Here is a 16243-nt window from a genome sequence, read left to right as displayed (position 1 = left end):
GGATTTTGATGGTTCAATTAGCTCCGTTAGGTGATTTTGGACTTAGGAGCGCGTCCGGAATGTGATTTGGAGGTCCGTAATAGAATTAGGCTTGAATTGGCGAAAGTTAGAATTTTGGCGATTTTAGCCGACAGTGGAAATTTTGATATCGGGGTCGGATTGAATTTTCGGAAGTTGGAGTAAGTTCGTGGTGTCATTTCTGACTTGTGTGCAAAATTTGAGGTCATTCGAACGTGGTTTGGTAGGTTTCGGCGTCGTTTGTGGAATTTGGAAAATTTTAAGTTCATTAGGCTTGAATCCGTGAGTAATTCGTGTTTTTGGTGTTGTTGAAGGTGATTTGGAGGTTCGACTAAGTTCGTATGATGTTATGGAACATGTTGGTAGGCTTGGTTGAGGTCCCGAAGGCCTCGGGTGAGTTCGAGTGGTTAACGGAGCATTTTTGGCCTTGGTGAGATTGCTCATATCTGCTGCTGCATTTTTCTGGTTTCCTCTTTCGCGTTCGCGAGAGGGCGCTCGCGTTCGCGAAGAATATTTTTGAGATGATGAGGATTTGTTCTTCGTGTTCGAGAAGGGGCAGACGCGAACGCGAAGGTGTGGTCTACGCGTTGGGGACCCCAGGTCCTTGTTCTACGCGTTCGCGAGGTGGTGGTCACGTTCGCGAAGGTCTGAGCTAGCAAAGTATCGCGTTCACGAGGCATGTGTCATATTCGCGAAGAGTAAATTGAAGAGGCAGTCAAGTTGTTCTACACGAACGCGAGAGGACGGTCGCATTCGCGAAGAAGGAAATCTGGGCAGACAATGCTAAATTCAAAATCGAGGGTTTGAGCTCATTTTTCATATTTTGAGCTAGAGTTCACGGATTTGGGCGATTCTTGAAGGGATTTTTGCGGAGTTGATTGGGGTAAGTGTTTTTCACCTGGTTCTGGTTAAATCCCATGAGTATATCTTTGATTTTATCATCTAAGTTGTGATTTGGGAAAAAAGTGGAGGTGTTCTTAAGAAGGAATTTTGAGGTTTTGAATGGTATTTTGTTGTTGGATTTGAGTAAATTTGGTATGGTTAGACTCGTGAGTGAATGGGCTTTCAGATTATGTGACTTTTGTTGGATTTCGAGACGTGGGCCCGGGGGCCGGGTTTGAGCCGATTTCGGATTTTTGGCTAGAAAATAGTATTTTCCTTGTGGAATTGATTCCTTTAGCCTATATTGATCGTATTGTATTGCTTGTGGTTAGATTCGGGGCGTTTGGAGGCCGATTTGAGAGGCAAAGGCATCACAGAGTAGGATTTTGCGGGATGGATTTTCCTAGTCCGGATGGCCATATACAGTACCGAGTGGTTGAGCACTTGAGAGTGAGAACACATGGTATATTTCATACAGTCTGTGCATTGGCATGTAGAGATAGCTGAGTTGTATACCTTACACTGTTCAGATATGTATTTCATTTACTATTTTGAACTGTATATTTGACATGAAGGCATGCCTATGTTTCTGCACATTTATTTCTGCTATACTTGTTGAGGTTGAGTTCGTCACTACCTTTCAGTCCAAAGTTTGGACTTATTACTTACCGAGTTGGTGTACTCACGTTACCCCCTGCACCTCGTGTGCAGATCCAGGCGATACCGATCGTAGCGGCGGTTGCTGATCGAGGTTCCAGAGTTTGGAGATTATCGAGGTAGCTGCATGGCGTTTGCGGGCCTTGACTCTCCTTCTTTATCTTTGTTTTACTTTCAGTTTATATCTTTAGATACGGTAGTAGACTGTATTTTTTTTTATCTAGACGCTCATGTACTGAGTGACGCACTGGTTTTGGGCTGGATTATATTACTTTGGGATTTTTCTTGTGTTTCATCAGTTTTCTTTAAATGAAAATGCTTCTGTTAATATTTTTCAAACTTATTGTTGTTGTGTTGAGTTTATTGAGTTGAGACTGACCTAGTTCCACGATAGACGTCATCACGACGGTTGATTTTGGATAGTAACACATAATTAATTACATTGAATAGTGATTCTTTCCATCTCGTATGAAAAACAATTAGTTTATACTATTAACAACATACGAGGATACCTGTTATAGTATATACCAAAAATTCAATTCCGTAGCTGGTTTATTGCTTATAATTAAACTGTAGATATGCTTTTCCAAGTTATGAAATGTAAATTAGTATAGGAAAACAAGTGTGAGAACACAAAAGTTGCAAAGTCTATAGTCATTGCTTAATGTTATTCATTATTTTGAGGCTTGAGCTCGGTGGTAAATAGTTGAAAAGAAGAGGAAGACATGGAGAATCTAAGATATGGACTTTTTGGAGGTCCATGGGGCAGGTGGAGCAAACTCAATCGGGTTGCATATTATAGGTCGCTGTTACTTCTGCCTTGAGGAACTTTCCACCTATCCCACCCTCCCACCTCCCCCCAAAACCAATGTGGATGCAGCTATCCTATTTATCTTAACCAAATACTTTTAATATGAAGCATAAATTTTATGCAAAAATTTATTAAATTATACGAAGTAACAAATAGCAGTATATAAGGGTTAATATTAATAACTTTAAAAGTTGAATCCACGAAGTTCAAATTCTGTATTTGCCTCCACCTCCGACCTCCTCCTTTTGCCCTTTTCTTATTTAAGTGTCAATTAGAAGATAATAGTTTCGATTATGTAACTTACCGGTAGTTATTACCCACACGTGTCAGGATGTTGAGCTCCAAGCTATCGGACACAAGTCCCATGAAATTTCTTTTTGATTTTTAAAAATAAAAACAAATGCTAGAAATATATAATACTAACAATAATAATTATTCAAAATTTATTAAATCCAAAGTAAAAGAATTTACCACTGCAAATAGTAACACACGCGCATGATGATAGACTGTAATTGCATATTTTAGTCACTTATTACATTTTAATGTACTGCACTTTAATTGAGTTTGAACTTTAATCGCTAGTGTTTTGCACTAATTGTGTATTTTATGCTTTGTATGAGTGATTCCAAGCTATGTAGATGTTATGGAATAAATTCAAGTGATTTGAAGCTTTGAAGTCTGAGTAAAAGCTCAAGGAATCAAGCCGGGATCGTGTTCGGGGATCAATAGATGATAGTTAAGAACGAAACGGAGAATCGAACGGGCATACGGCACATTGTCTAGTAAAATGCACATAATTTTTCGCTCAGAACTCCGTTTGGGCTCCAAAATACATCGTCGGAAAGCTATTTGAAAGGGTTACAACTTTTATGTTTTGCATTTTTGCGAATTCCCAAAACCGCGGTGCATGGTGCGGCGCGACGCACAAATTTCCTGCAGCCTGTTAGAATCAGCTCTCTGAACTTCCCCACAAGCACACCGCGTGGCGCGTCGCCCCTTGCAGCGCGCTTGTGCAAATTTTACAGAGCCAGAATCCTATTTCGCACGGGAGAAGGCATTTTCGTCTGGGCCTGACCCTACTTAGTATAAATACATGTAAAAACGTTATTTTAAGAAGGGGGACATACTTTTGACATAATTTAGACCTAAGGAGGCTAAGGAAACCGGGGATTCGATCTAAGGAGGCAAGAACACATTAGGATCAAGGCGGAGAATTCTTCTACGAGTTTTTCACTTCCTTCTTCCTATTTTCATTATTGGTTATGAATTCTTGTATTGTAGTTATGCATACTATTATGAATAGCTAATTTATTATCTAGGGTTTTGATGGAACCTATTGGAGGATGATTTTCCTGTTATGTTAATATAGATTTGTTGTAGCTTTTTCTCTAATTGTTCAACTACGTTATTATTGTGGTTGGTTGAAGAACTCTCAATCAATTGTCCCTATTTAGTGTGCATTACTCGGGAGAGAGTGCACATTTAGGTATTTTTTGAACAACATCACTCCTAACGTATATGATGGATCAATACGGAGGGTTTAAAGGTGGGATTAGGGATAGCAAAACCTTGGTGCGATCCGAGTGAGCCATACTTAATGTCAGATAGCGTAATTCGGAACAATATATCTAATAAATTGCGGTAGTTAGTCGGAAGAGAATTACAACACTCAGAGCGCTCATGATCGGTAGAGAAGACTTAGGCAAATTTATAGAAAACGTAGCGGAAAGGATTTCGATAATAGGGGAAATCATAACTTTAGACCTCCTTAATCTTGTCTCCAACCCTTGTCCTTGTTAATTGATAGTTTTACTGCTTTCTAGTATTTGTTAGTTAATTAGATAAAAATAAACATTATAATCTTTATAATTAGCTTGTTTGGACTTGTGTTTCTTATTTATATTGAACAACTGTAGCTAAGCCTTAGTTCTATGTGGGATTCGACTCCGGACTTGTAAACCGGATTATATTTGCAACGACCGTTTAGTCCTTTTATAAGGCATAGTTGGGCGTGATAAACACACATACACACATATATTGTTAGTATGTAATATATATATATATATATATATATATATATATATATATATACTAACAATATTATATTTCGAAATGAACATCTGAGGAAACGTGTCTGGGCAGACGAGTTCCAATTTTGCCTTCTAAAACTTCTGGTTATTACGACTAGAATGAAAACTAAACTAAAATAGAGAAGCGGCATATAGATGTAGATGCAGCAAAACAATGTTATTTATAGTTAAAAGACACTCCTGTGAAGCACGCCATCTTTGGTTAGGAGAGGGGTAAAGGGGTAGGATATACACGAGAAAAGTATTACAAATTGTAAAAGCAAAACCAGTTTGAAAACAGCGGGTAACTAATTGATTGCTTTTTGAACCTTTTTTTGAGTTCAGTTACAATTAATGGCCTTTCAAACAATCAATGAGGAGAAAGTTGAGTCTGGGCGTCCCCCATCATTATTATTTTAACAAGTGATTCTCCTACCAACTCTCTCTTTGTGAATGGATGGAGCTTTCTGATTTTACTTTGAATAGGACAGGCGAGGGACCACTATTGCCCTGAATTTTGTAAAAAGATCTTTTGCTTTTTGAGTAGCTTCTTCGTCATGATAAACAGCGCAGGGTATAGTGTCAATCTCTAATTTCTTTCTTCCTTTTTCTTTTTCTTTGTCCTCCTCTCATTTCTGTTGAGCAAAATTTCACGCAATTTTTTTCCCTCCTGTAATTTCCCACTTTCATGTAAAAGAAAAATGGTAAATTAGAGAATAATAAAGTATTTATATTAAACATCAACACTAATAGACAACATTCATATGAACTTTTTACAGCCAATAAAGTAGAAGGTCCTAGGCCGCAAGCAAATGGCAGGATATACAACCGCGAATTTAGTTGTCGTCGAGCTTTTGTAATTTGGTTATCATGGAGCAACATCCATGGCCCATGTCACAATAACGTAATGCCACACACCGCCCCCCCCCCCCCCCCCAAAACCCCCCGTTTCTTATCTTTTTTTAAAATTTTCATTTTATTCTTGCTCTAATTAGCTCCTAATACTTGTTTTTTCAGTCAGGGGCGTATTTTTCTCACATAGTATTATCACTTTCCTTTCACAATGCTTTCGTGAAGTCGTTCACGAATCAGAGTGAAAATATCCTGTTAAAGTGTCGCATTCTCTTTTTAATCTGAAGCAATTTATGTCAGCGTTGGAAGCAATTTATGTCAGCGTTGCTGCATTAAGATTTGCCAAAGTGCTCTGAGATGATGCAATTAACCTGAAGAAGTCATAACCCCAATCTCTTCTCAAAGTATTCAAGCAATTCCAAAAGAGACCAAAACACACACATAAAAGCATAGGCCACCGATTACCATTTATACATGTGTGCCATTCAATTGGCACTATGCACATTGATAATTGTCATTACAAACACTGCTACCATAAAATATGCCAAAAACGGAAATGGATAGAGACTCCAGAGCCTGAGTTAGTAGAAGACTGGCAAAACATTCTTCAAAAAGGAATTTCATTGGATGACTACATGCGTCGCATTGGTCATGAGAAAGAAACCAATCCTTTGAGATAAATGCTCATATAGTGATATTTCAATATACACTGATGTTGCAAGAATAAATTTCTGCAAATAAACAGAAACATAACAATCCATAGCTGGTCTCAAGCCAGAAAATCACTGCTAATTTTCTGTACATAGGTCTAGAGCTAGTCGTGATATGCTACATCAGATGATCGAGAAGTACACTAAGGGACTCCAATATTAGCATTGGAAAAAGGATCTTATCAACTAACCAACTATAACAAAAATGGAAAAATTGATCCTAGTTATGAATATAAGAATCGATACTTTGACGTTACAAACCTATATGTTAATTGAGATGTACTATCCTATATATCATCAAAAACAGAAGTGCCCGCTTCACAAAAATGTAGAGAATTCCTCATCAGGTTGTAATTCCTATTAACAATAAATCAGACTATCAGTGTGGGATGCGCAAGCGAGTGACCACATAATTAAACTTGGTCATCCTCTTGTTTGTTCCTCGAATTGTGGAAGTCTGGACTTTCAAGTCGTTTGACAGCACTCATATTTGTTCTGTTTCCTCCTCTATCTGGATGAAGTCGTGTTCCTATATTGCCAAACAGCCTATGAGTTACCCATTTGAGGCTCACTAGGAACTTGACGAACAAACTGCCCTTTCACTCTCGGACGCTGCTCTGCAAGTTTTTTCCTGCTTTCATATCTTACCTGCGACCAATCACAAAGGGAAAATGATCGATAAGCAACGAGAGAACCATATGCCATCAAATTTTGCATCCTTCACACATGAAAGTAAAGTGCCTCTGTGATCATTCATCAAATGGCCAGTGGTCTTTAACTGCTAACAAAAAAATTGTTCTATTTATCAGGATTAACTGTTTGCCAATAAATCTTGTTGATATCTGCTCTCTTTTCCATTGGTTAATTATGATAAGAATTGTGCTGATAGAGTCTTCTGTTGTTTAGTTGAGATAATTTTCTAGATGATTCTGTGATCAGTTCATTTGAAGATGAAGATTATGATACATCAATACAATACAAAACTTTTGTTAAAAAGCTGTTGGACCTGACATACCTTCTTTTCAAAGCATCTGTCTTTCCGCTTCTGACGAAATTTTGTAAGAGCTGCTTCTCTTTGAGATCGACTGGAGTTCCCATCAGGAGTGTGAGAGCTTTCTTCTTTCCAACACTCCGCCGGTGTTTTGGCAACAATTGGAAATGAGATGTTTCCACTGCTTCCAAAGCTCATATGAACCTGGTTTAAAGCACCATTGCAGCAACTGCTATTTGTACTTTGATCGGCTGTAGAGGGTAAATATCGACAATCAATTTTGGGTTCAGACTTGTGTGCTCTCTTGCCCTCATTGTAGGTTGTGGAACCACTGTTGTTTTGATCACTCTGTGAGTGCAATTGCTGAGAGCTCCTACTTTCACAATTTAACGTAAGGAAAGGATTCGCTTGATAGGAAGATTCCTGAGGGGTAGCCGAACCTGGACTCTGCAATGGAGAAATGCCTGATGGCATACGAAGTATAGGAGCTATCATGGAACTGTAGGCATTGCTTGGTCCCTCAAATCTGATACCTCTCACTGGTATGGGGAGATGCGTCACTCTCTGCTGTGGAGAAGGATGTCCAATTTCAGCTGGTCCTGGTTCTCCGCAGCTAGGAGGGGCAAAACTGTGAGGTCTAGTCATTGCAGCACGGGCGTCTGAGTTGTAATCTGTGGCATGGCCAGGAAACTGCTTATCAGAATCAGTTTCATAGTCCTGTTGATAATAAGTCCTAGACGATGTTGACTGTCCAGACTGCATTGCCCTGTTCACATACCTGCAGGAGCATATTCCTTATCATTAGTTAAGAAACTTCATTGGTTTGAAGAGGTTGCATCAGAATAAAACAAATCATCTTAGAGAATTCAGAATGATGCTCCCACTCTATAATCTAAGAAAGTAGAATTTCACAAGTTTAGCGTCTCAAACTCAAGGATGAGATGCCTTAAGTTAATCAAAGTCTTACAACCAAGTTATCTCAGGATTCATATTTGCAGTTCTGTTATCTTAAAAGTTCATCACATAATACAGGTAGTCAAATGTAAAATAACGTCCTTCAAGTTGTTTAATCTCTCAAAGCTTCATGAGTTTATAATGAGGCTTTCAAGTTTCAACAATTCAAAATACAACAATGGAGGCACTTCCTTTTCAGGCAATAAGATATACTTTATCTTTTATCTTTATTATTACTTTACTCTAAGAATAATGCTGCATCAAAGTATATAAAAGAAAAGATCAGGAAATTGGAAACTTACCGCGTGAAGGCTGAAGCATCAGAATGGTTCAATCTCTGCTTCTCATTTGTAAATTGATTTACAGATCCACTTGGATGGGGTCTAGTCAGTGAAAGATCCAGTTGTGGAGAAGAATCAGCCTTATTTGTCCTAACGTTGGAACCAGAACTTTTGAAATTACATTTGAGGTAATTATCAAACGCTCCGATCAAGTCAATGGCTTGTTTGGTTAGAGGACCAGGATTTTCATCAGAAGTTTGATCAATTGTACGAACATGACCCCAATTATCATCAGAATTTATATCTTCTCCCGTGGTCATTGTATTCGCGCCTTTTAAAGGAGCTGCACCAATTTGTATGAAGGCAAAATGGTAAGAGTTTAGAACACGTAAACCTACTCCTAACTAATTCAACAGAACAAACTTTCTTTCATGATCATGCGAAGGCTAGAAGAATTTTACCTCCAGCATCATTCTCGGACATTCTCAATCTATCACTTGCTTCAAGAAATATTTCTTTCCCCAAATCTGCACCATTTGGAAGATATGCAGTCCTATTCAGTTTAATAGATTCCTGTAGGTCTTCTGTGTTCTCTCCTTCATTCTCCAACTCTGGCTTTGTGCAGGAGCTCTACATTAAAGGAAACACAGTTTAAAATCTCACTTACTACAAATTGTGAAGCAGACATCTCAAAAAGTTTATCTTTAATAAGGAAACTAAACTAACATTTCCACAGAAATAAATATCCAACAAAAATTTCATGATAAGTTATATTTGTGACTGTTGCCAAAAGAAATTCCATGAGGATAATGCATATTACCTGAGCATCACTTCCTTTCTCAATGCATTCCCGATTTCTCTGAACGCAAGCATTATAACCACTTGAATGGTTGCTGCAAGCATTGTTTTCAGCTGTGGCCTCAACTTTTTGTTGTGCAACACTTTCATCAAGAGGCCCCTGGGAACTAACACTTGCCTGAAAGGACAACATAGTAAATCAAGTTAATATGTAGATGATTGGCACAACAATTCAGATAGCAAAAGAGCAAATTTGAATTATGCTTACAGCTCTTCTCCTCCAGACGTGTTGCCACAAGTTCTTTAATTCATTCTTCCTAACTGGCTTGACAAGAAAGTCTGCTGCACCTCTAAGCATGCATCTATAAACCGTACTGACTGAGTCGTTAGAGGACATCACTGCAGATAAAAAAGAGCTTTGAGTATGAGTAAATTTGACATGCTGACAAACCTTTTCTGTAACAATAGCAAAAGCTGAATGGAGGAAGCAACATACTTATTACAGGGATGTTCTTGCAAGTATCGTGCTCCATAATCAAGGAAAGAAGAGCATATCCAGAGATTGATGGCAGGTCAACTTCTGTCAGGATGAGGTCCACGTTATGAGGTCTACCTTTCAACAACTCCCACGCCTTTAGACCATCAGCAACTGCAGCGACTGCACAAACATAAAGTTTAACGCATAAATTGCTGATCGTCATAAGCAAGGATTTAAAGGCATCATCAATTTTTTTGTTATTTTTTTTCTCTTTTTAACAAGTCAGGAAAAATTCAAAGGTGATCAGAGGCACTCTTTCTTTCTTCCTTTATTCTTTTGATTGTTTTCCATAAGGGAAGACAAGAACACAGATATAAACTTGTTAGCATACAGTTCAGCAACATATACCAAAATGTAACAAGAACCTTAAACTGAAAAATCTACCATACACTACTCTTAGCTCAAGTACATTTGATACTTCTCCATTTCATTCTTGTGGCTAAAAAGGCTCATTCATCTACCAATAAGCTATATCAATTTTTTTTGCAGTACTTATCACTTTCAATAAGAAGACGGAACTACTCTTCTACTGGTTGTTATCAACAGGTAAAAGATGTAATTTCCGGGTTATGCAACCAATCAACTACCCCTCAATCCCAAATTTGTTCGGATCAGCTCTAGGACTCCTCTATATCCGCTCTATCCCAAATTTGTCTTTTACCACAAATAGGAGGTTCTACATAAAAGAAAATCCTTAAGCAAACCGAGTTCAAACCCAAAGATCCTAAATAGATGATCAATTTGAAGTTATCTCAACCCTCAAAAGGAAAGATCACAACTTATGATTCTTAAAATCTATCGGGATTTAGGGAATCTTCACGATTTTCCAGATTCAACATAATTCTATAATACTCCGCCTAACTTTGTCGAAAATGGGGGGAAATTACAAGCAAAGCCTCTTAATTCCAATTCCCCAGGAATCTGGAAAAAAAACACCAATTGAATTCACAAAAACAGATCTTCATTGCAATTTAGCAAGAAAATTGTCATCCAATTCGAAGATTATTCGAATGAACACGTTTATGAGCTTAGATTACTCAAATCCACTTAAAAGTTTCAATCTTTTTTCCTCAATTCTTTGTTAGGAAGGAGTCACTATTAGCTACAACTAACTAACAAAACCCGACAGCCTAACAAAAGAGAATTCAAAGAAAATATTGCAAATTCAGAAACACCAACCTTTGTAACTGCATTTCCTAAGAAGGGCAGTAATAATCTGTCTAGTAGAATCATCTGCTTCCACTAACAAAACTCTAAAAACCATTTTAGGCAAAAATCTTTCCCATCTCACAATTGAAGAAGATGCTGCAGCAGCAGCCCCTGTTTCCTTATTCTTTTCAGCCGCCTCTATTTCTGTCTGCAGTTCCATATCATCTCTCCCTATAACTTCCATATCATTTTCGCTGCTTATAACTACTTCACCCATTTCGAAAATCCCCACTGTTGTTATTACAAAATCCTCGTACTTCTTGAAAGTGGGGGAAAAACAAAAAGAAAAGTAAATAAAGAAGCACTAATGTTGGTGGTGAAGCTAGAAAAGAACTCAAAAAGTCATGTCACATTTCTCAACTCTTTACCACTTGCTAAAACAATCTTGAAAAAATATCTGAAAAATTAGTGGGAGAGTTTGATCCAAAGGTGGTGAATTAAAGTACATATGTTTAACCGCCTAATATCTAACGGTCCAAATTGATTGAAATTATAATAGTGGGTCATAGATACTCTAGTCTGGCGATAAAGACATAAAATATCTAGAAGAGCCATGTGTAAGGTCCGAATTGGCCACGTTGCAACTTGCCTCAGAGATCAAAAAGTTAGGACCCATTGGCTATTGGCCATTGGCTTTGCTTTTTTTTCTCTTAGGATGAAATTGTTGAATTTGGTTGGTCGCCCTTGTTTTACTCTATACTATCGCTTACTTAAAGAAATAGATTTTCTTTTAGATATTTTTTAGTGGGCCCCGGTAAAGAAGATATTTTCATTTTTTGGGTGGAGGGTCTAATGGATATCAAGTCGACACGTGGATTGTCCGCTTCTTGATCTTTTCATTTGTGGTTTCGAAGATACTTTTTTTTTTTCTTCATTGTAACGAGTGGAGAAGAAAGAGTGCTAGGGAATATATTATGTATATAAAATAAAAGTCTACTGATTACTGGCTATTGGCGAATGGCGATGTAATTAGTTGGGGAATCGCATAATAAGAAAAGGTTCTTGGATTCGTGGTTATTGGTAGATGCTAATTCACCCATTAATTACGAAAATGTCCTTGTGGTGTACGTGGCAGCAGATATTTGTGGTACTTTTTATTTTTTATTTTTGAGGAGAAATATGCTTACGAGTTTTGAATAAGGGGGGAAAAAAAGAACAAAAATATCTTTGGTCAGATTTCAACCCTAACTCACATAAGTTCAAACTACAATATCAAGATTAAAGCTCCAATTCTAGATGGTTGTACACTTAAGAAAGTGCATTTAGGGGCAATTTACATAATATTGGGATAAAAATTTATTTAATTTTGATATTTATATCAACCCCAATGATATGTCTTCACATATTTTCTAATCACCAAATTATAGTTAATTAATACATATTTTTAATTTAATTTATAACTTAATCATAATAAACTAATGTGATTTGGTAAACACCAAGCATGTATATACTTTTTTGCCATAATTACCATCCCTGATTATTACTATATATTGCAATTATTATTTAGAAAGAAATGAATTTTAAATATCTTAATGGGCATAGATATTTGTCTTCTTTTGGGGCACAGAATAATAAAAATATCTTCCAAGATTTTTAATTTAGTGGTGGACATTGCAACTACTTTTCTTTCTCTCTTTTTCTTTTTCATCAGTTTTCATATGTAGGATTTTTGTAGCTACAGTACTACAATTTAAAAAAGTGCATACCCTGGCCGCCAAGCAACCTTATCCAATCAGAGAAGCTTAGCCTTCCTTCAGAATTGGGACACCTGTTGGCTAGGGATTGGTGTAACCTCAATTAACCCAAAATAATGTGGATCAATCTGTGCCAGAAATTAAGGACAAGCTTCTTTCATGATCACCATTGAAAACTTTACCATTAAAAAAAGGGAAGATTAAAATATATTGGTGTCTTTGCTATTGCATTTATGTAAGATAAATATTTTTTGCCAAAATATCTCTATCTCTTATCTAATACATCAACCGTCTCTATAATAAACTCATTTGTTCCGATATTTTTTGATTTTTATAATGAATGACTGTTATACATCTATAACAACATTTAATATTTAATTTTTTTTTTGGATGTTATAGATAAAAATTATCCAAACTCTAAGGCAAACATTTAAAAACTACCTAAAAAATAAATTTTTCCAAAATTGATGGAAGAACTTTGTAATTATAGCTTGTTTTGTAGATTTCATTCTCTTACTAGCGATATAACGTTTGAATTGACGAAGATTCGTGCCCAAATTTTCAGCAAAAATGTATCCAAAAGCTTTCTTTTGAAGATAATTGAAGAGCTTAACAGTTAAGGTAAAAAATTATTATAGAGAGATAAAATATTGTTATTGTTACTATAGGTAAAAAATTATTACAACAACAACAACAACAACCCAGTATAATCCCACAAGTGGGGTCTGGGGAGGGTAATATGTACGCAGACCTTACCCCTACCCCGAAGGGTAGGGAGGCTGTTTCCAGGAGACCATCGGCTCAAAAAACAATAGGAGATGATATATTAGTACCATAAAAATGCGTAATAAAAATAACAACAATATATAAGAGATATGAAATATGAAATATAGGATACTAAATACGAAAATACGAAAATACGAAATAGATGGCTGGTATAGTATAACTAGAAGGTAAAGCCCTGCCTCAATAGACGACCAATGACATTCCTAGTCTAACTCCTAACTGGATAGTCTCCATCTATTGTGTTGTAGAAATATTCACACTCTCCCCTAACCTACAACCCTAATGCTCGACTTCCATAAATCCCTATCAAGGGCCATGTCCTCAGTAATCCTAAGTCGTGTCATGTCATGTCTGATCACCTCTCCCCAATACTTCTTAGGTCTCCTTCTACCTCTCCGCGTGCCCACTACAGCCAGTCGTTCACACCTCCTCACCGGTGCATCAGTGCTCCTCCTCTGAATGTGCCCGAACTATCTGAGTCTCACTTCCCGCATCTTGTCCTCCATGGGGGCCACACCCACCTTCTCTCGAATATCTTCATTCCTAATCTTATCCATCCTTGTATGCCCGCACATCCACCTCAACATCCTCATCTCTGCTACTTTCATCTTCTGGATGTGTGAGTTCTTTACCGGCCAACATTCAGTTCCATATAACATGGCAGGCCTAACCACTGCTCTATAAAACTTACCTTTTAGTAACGGTGGCACTTTCTTGTCACACAAGACTCCCGACGCTAACCTCCACTTCATCCACCCCACCCCTATACGGTGTGTGACATCCTCGTCAATCTCCCCGATCCCCTGAATAACCGATCCAAGGTACTTGAAACTACCTTTCTTGGGAATGACTTGAGAGTCAAGCCTCACTTCAACTCCCGCTTCCGTCGGCTCAACTCCAAATTTGCACTCGAGGTATTCCGTCTTCGTCCTACTCAACTTGAAACCTTTAGACTCAAGAGCATGTCTCCAAATCTCTAGCCTCTCGTTGACGTCGCCTCTTGTCTCGTCAATTAGAATAATGTCATCATCAAATAGCATGCACCATGGAACCTTCCCTTGAATATGATGAGTCAGTGCATCCATCACCAGGGCAAATAGGAATGGGCTGAGCGCAAACCATAGGTAAAAAATTATTATAAAGAGATAAAATATAACTTTAAAATTGATTCGGAAGAAAATTTGACTTTTAAAGTGAGTGATTGTTATATAAAGACGTTGTTATAGAGAGGTTTGACTGTATTTATATAATTCATAATTTTTTTTTTGTCTTGATTTACTTGAAATCTTTCGTGAGGCAATGATCTATGTATATATTCACTTAATTCTATATTGTAATGGGAGACAAAACTGTCAACAACTTTCTTCTTCCCTTGCTCTAACTGAATTCCTTTTTTCTTTAAATTAGTTAAAATGACATAAATGTCCGATTAGAGAATTAATTAAGGATTCTACTCAAATCATTAATGTATTATTCTTCATTAGTTGGGGCATATAAGGAAAGAATATTATGTTGGACTATTTGTTGGGATAACTAGCACAAGAAGCTTTTTTCAGAGGAAATTTTTGGTACGAGAGTATGAATGTGTTTTCTTGGAAAAGTTTATGAGCCGAACTAGAAAGAAATTCAACTTTTTTGCATAAATTGATAATTGAAAAGTTAGGGGAATTGTTGTATGATTTGATTTGGGAATAGGGAAGGGAACGTACAAAAATATCTGTTTGCTTGCTTGGTCCAAGAGCCTGTTTGGATTGGCATTTTTAGATGTTTGGAGTGTTTGGCAAAAAAAAAAAAAAAAAGGACTTAAAAAAAGCTAAAAGCCACAAGTTGAATATCCTAACTTCTCCTTTTTTGGCTTAAAAGCAATCTTATTTTGACCAATGAAATTACTTACTTATCCCTTATAACTTTTATTAATCCCAAAATCACCCTCATCAAATAAATCCTAAAATATCCAATTATTCCCACTTTCTGTTCCTCTTCTTCTCCTTTATCTTCGATCTTTATAAGATCATTCTTTCTTCTTTTCTTATTCATCTTGTTATATGCTTTTTCTTTATATGTTTTTTCTTTGAGGTATTTGTATACCTAGATTATCCCAAGCCTGGTTTTAAGACTTTACATTTTTTTTTAAAAATATGGTAACAATCTTTTTGCAAGTTTTATGTTTGGTCATGGTCCGCTTATATAGAAATCGAGGTTTGGCAGATTGTTACATAATAAGCAAGAGGAAGATGTAGGTTCTTGATTTATTTTAGGTGATATTTTTGTCTTTTTAAAGTGCTTACCAGCCCTTGTTTACCAAACACTTCAATAACTTTTTTTAAGATTCAACACTTTTATCCAAACATGTAACTGCTTATTTATAAAACAAGGCACAACACTTAAAAGCTACTTTTAAGCATAATTCAAACGGGCTCTAAGAAAGGAAATAGGAAAAAGATAGATATTTCGTTTAGAGCCAATCCCTGTACTTTTTCTTATTTCCTTTCCTTGGTGGAAATTAGAGAAAGTGAGAGATCAGTAGACAGCTTTAAAGCCTCCCTTTGTTTGGTTTGGGTAGAAAATTAGGAGAGAAAATAAGGAAAATAAACAACTCTCCTCTTGGACCAGAAAAGAAATAAAATAAAAAAGTCCTTCAATTTCCAGCCAAACCAACAAAATAAAAGAAAATAACCTTCTTCATCCGTTGTCTCTAGTTTTTCTCATTGTTTCTTGGTTCTCAACTTCCAAATTTGGAGCTTTCAAACGATTCACTTTTCACTTAACATGTGTAGGTGAGGGGCTTGAGCTATTTATATTATTGTTTACCCTTAAAATTAGATAATAATTAAACTTATAATATGATTTTAAGAACACGTGATTTCACCTAATACCAATAGATAAATGTAAAGATCAGTAATAAAAATCAACAATAAAATAAGGCCAACCAGTGTTTGAACGCAGTCAAGCCCTCGAGTTTGAATATTCTCGAACTGACCAATGCAAGAACC

General features: G+C 36.7%; 1 protein-coding gene across 1 annotated transcript; it reads right to left on the bottom strand.

Annotated features, from left to right (window-relative positions):
- Window positions 1-5933: 5933 nt before the first annotated feature.
- LOC104248251 (two-component response regulator-like APRR5) lies at window positions 5934-11447 on the bottom strand. Its single transcript, XM_009804478.2, has 8 exons — window positions 10741-11447; window positions 9520-9681; window positions 9292-9422; window positions 9046-9201; window positions 8687-8855; window positions 8247-8568; window positions 7015-7768; window positions 5934-6647 (listed from the first exon to the last, which is right to left on the bottom strand). The coding sequence occupies exons 1-8, from the start codon at window positions 10985-10987 to the stop codon at window positions 6546-6548; spliced, it is 2043 nt and encodes a 680-aa protein (XP_009802780.1). The 5' UTR covers window positions 10988-11447; the 3' UTR covers window positions 5934-6545.
- Between the last annotated feature and the right edge of the window lie 4796 nt (window positions 11448-16243).

Source organism: Nicotiana sylvestris, chromosome 3 (genome assembly GCF_000393655.2).
Source record: "Nicotiana sylvestris chromosome 3, ASM39365v2, whole genome shotgun sequence".
Lineage (NCBI taxonomy): Eukaryota > Viridiplantae > Streptophyta > Magnoliopsida > Solanales > Solanaceae > Nicotiana > Nicotiana sylvestris.
Note: the sequence above shows the minus strand (reverse complement) of the source record. Positions and strands in the feature narration are given on the sequence as shown.

Coding starts and splice junctions, on each gene's coding strand:
- LOC104248251 (XM_009804478.2), bottom strand. CDS start 10,987: ATGGGTGAAGTAGTTATAAGCAGCGAAAATGATATGGAAGTTATAGGG. Junction 9,423..9,519: donor CAAGAACATCCCTGTAATAA/GTATGTTGCTTC, acceptor TTTTATCTGCAG/TGATGTCCTCTAACGACTCA. Junction 8,569..8,686: donor GTCCGAGAATGATGCTGGAG/GTAAAATTCTTC, acceptor AAATTGGTGCAG/CTCCTTTAAAAGGCGCGAAT.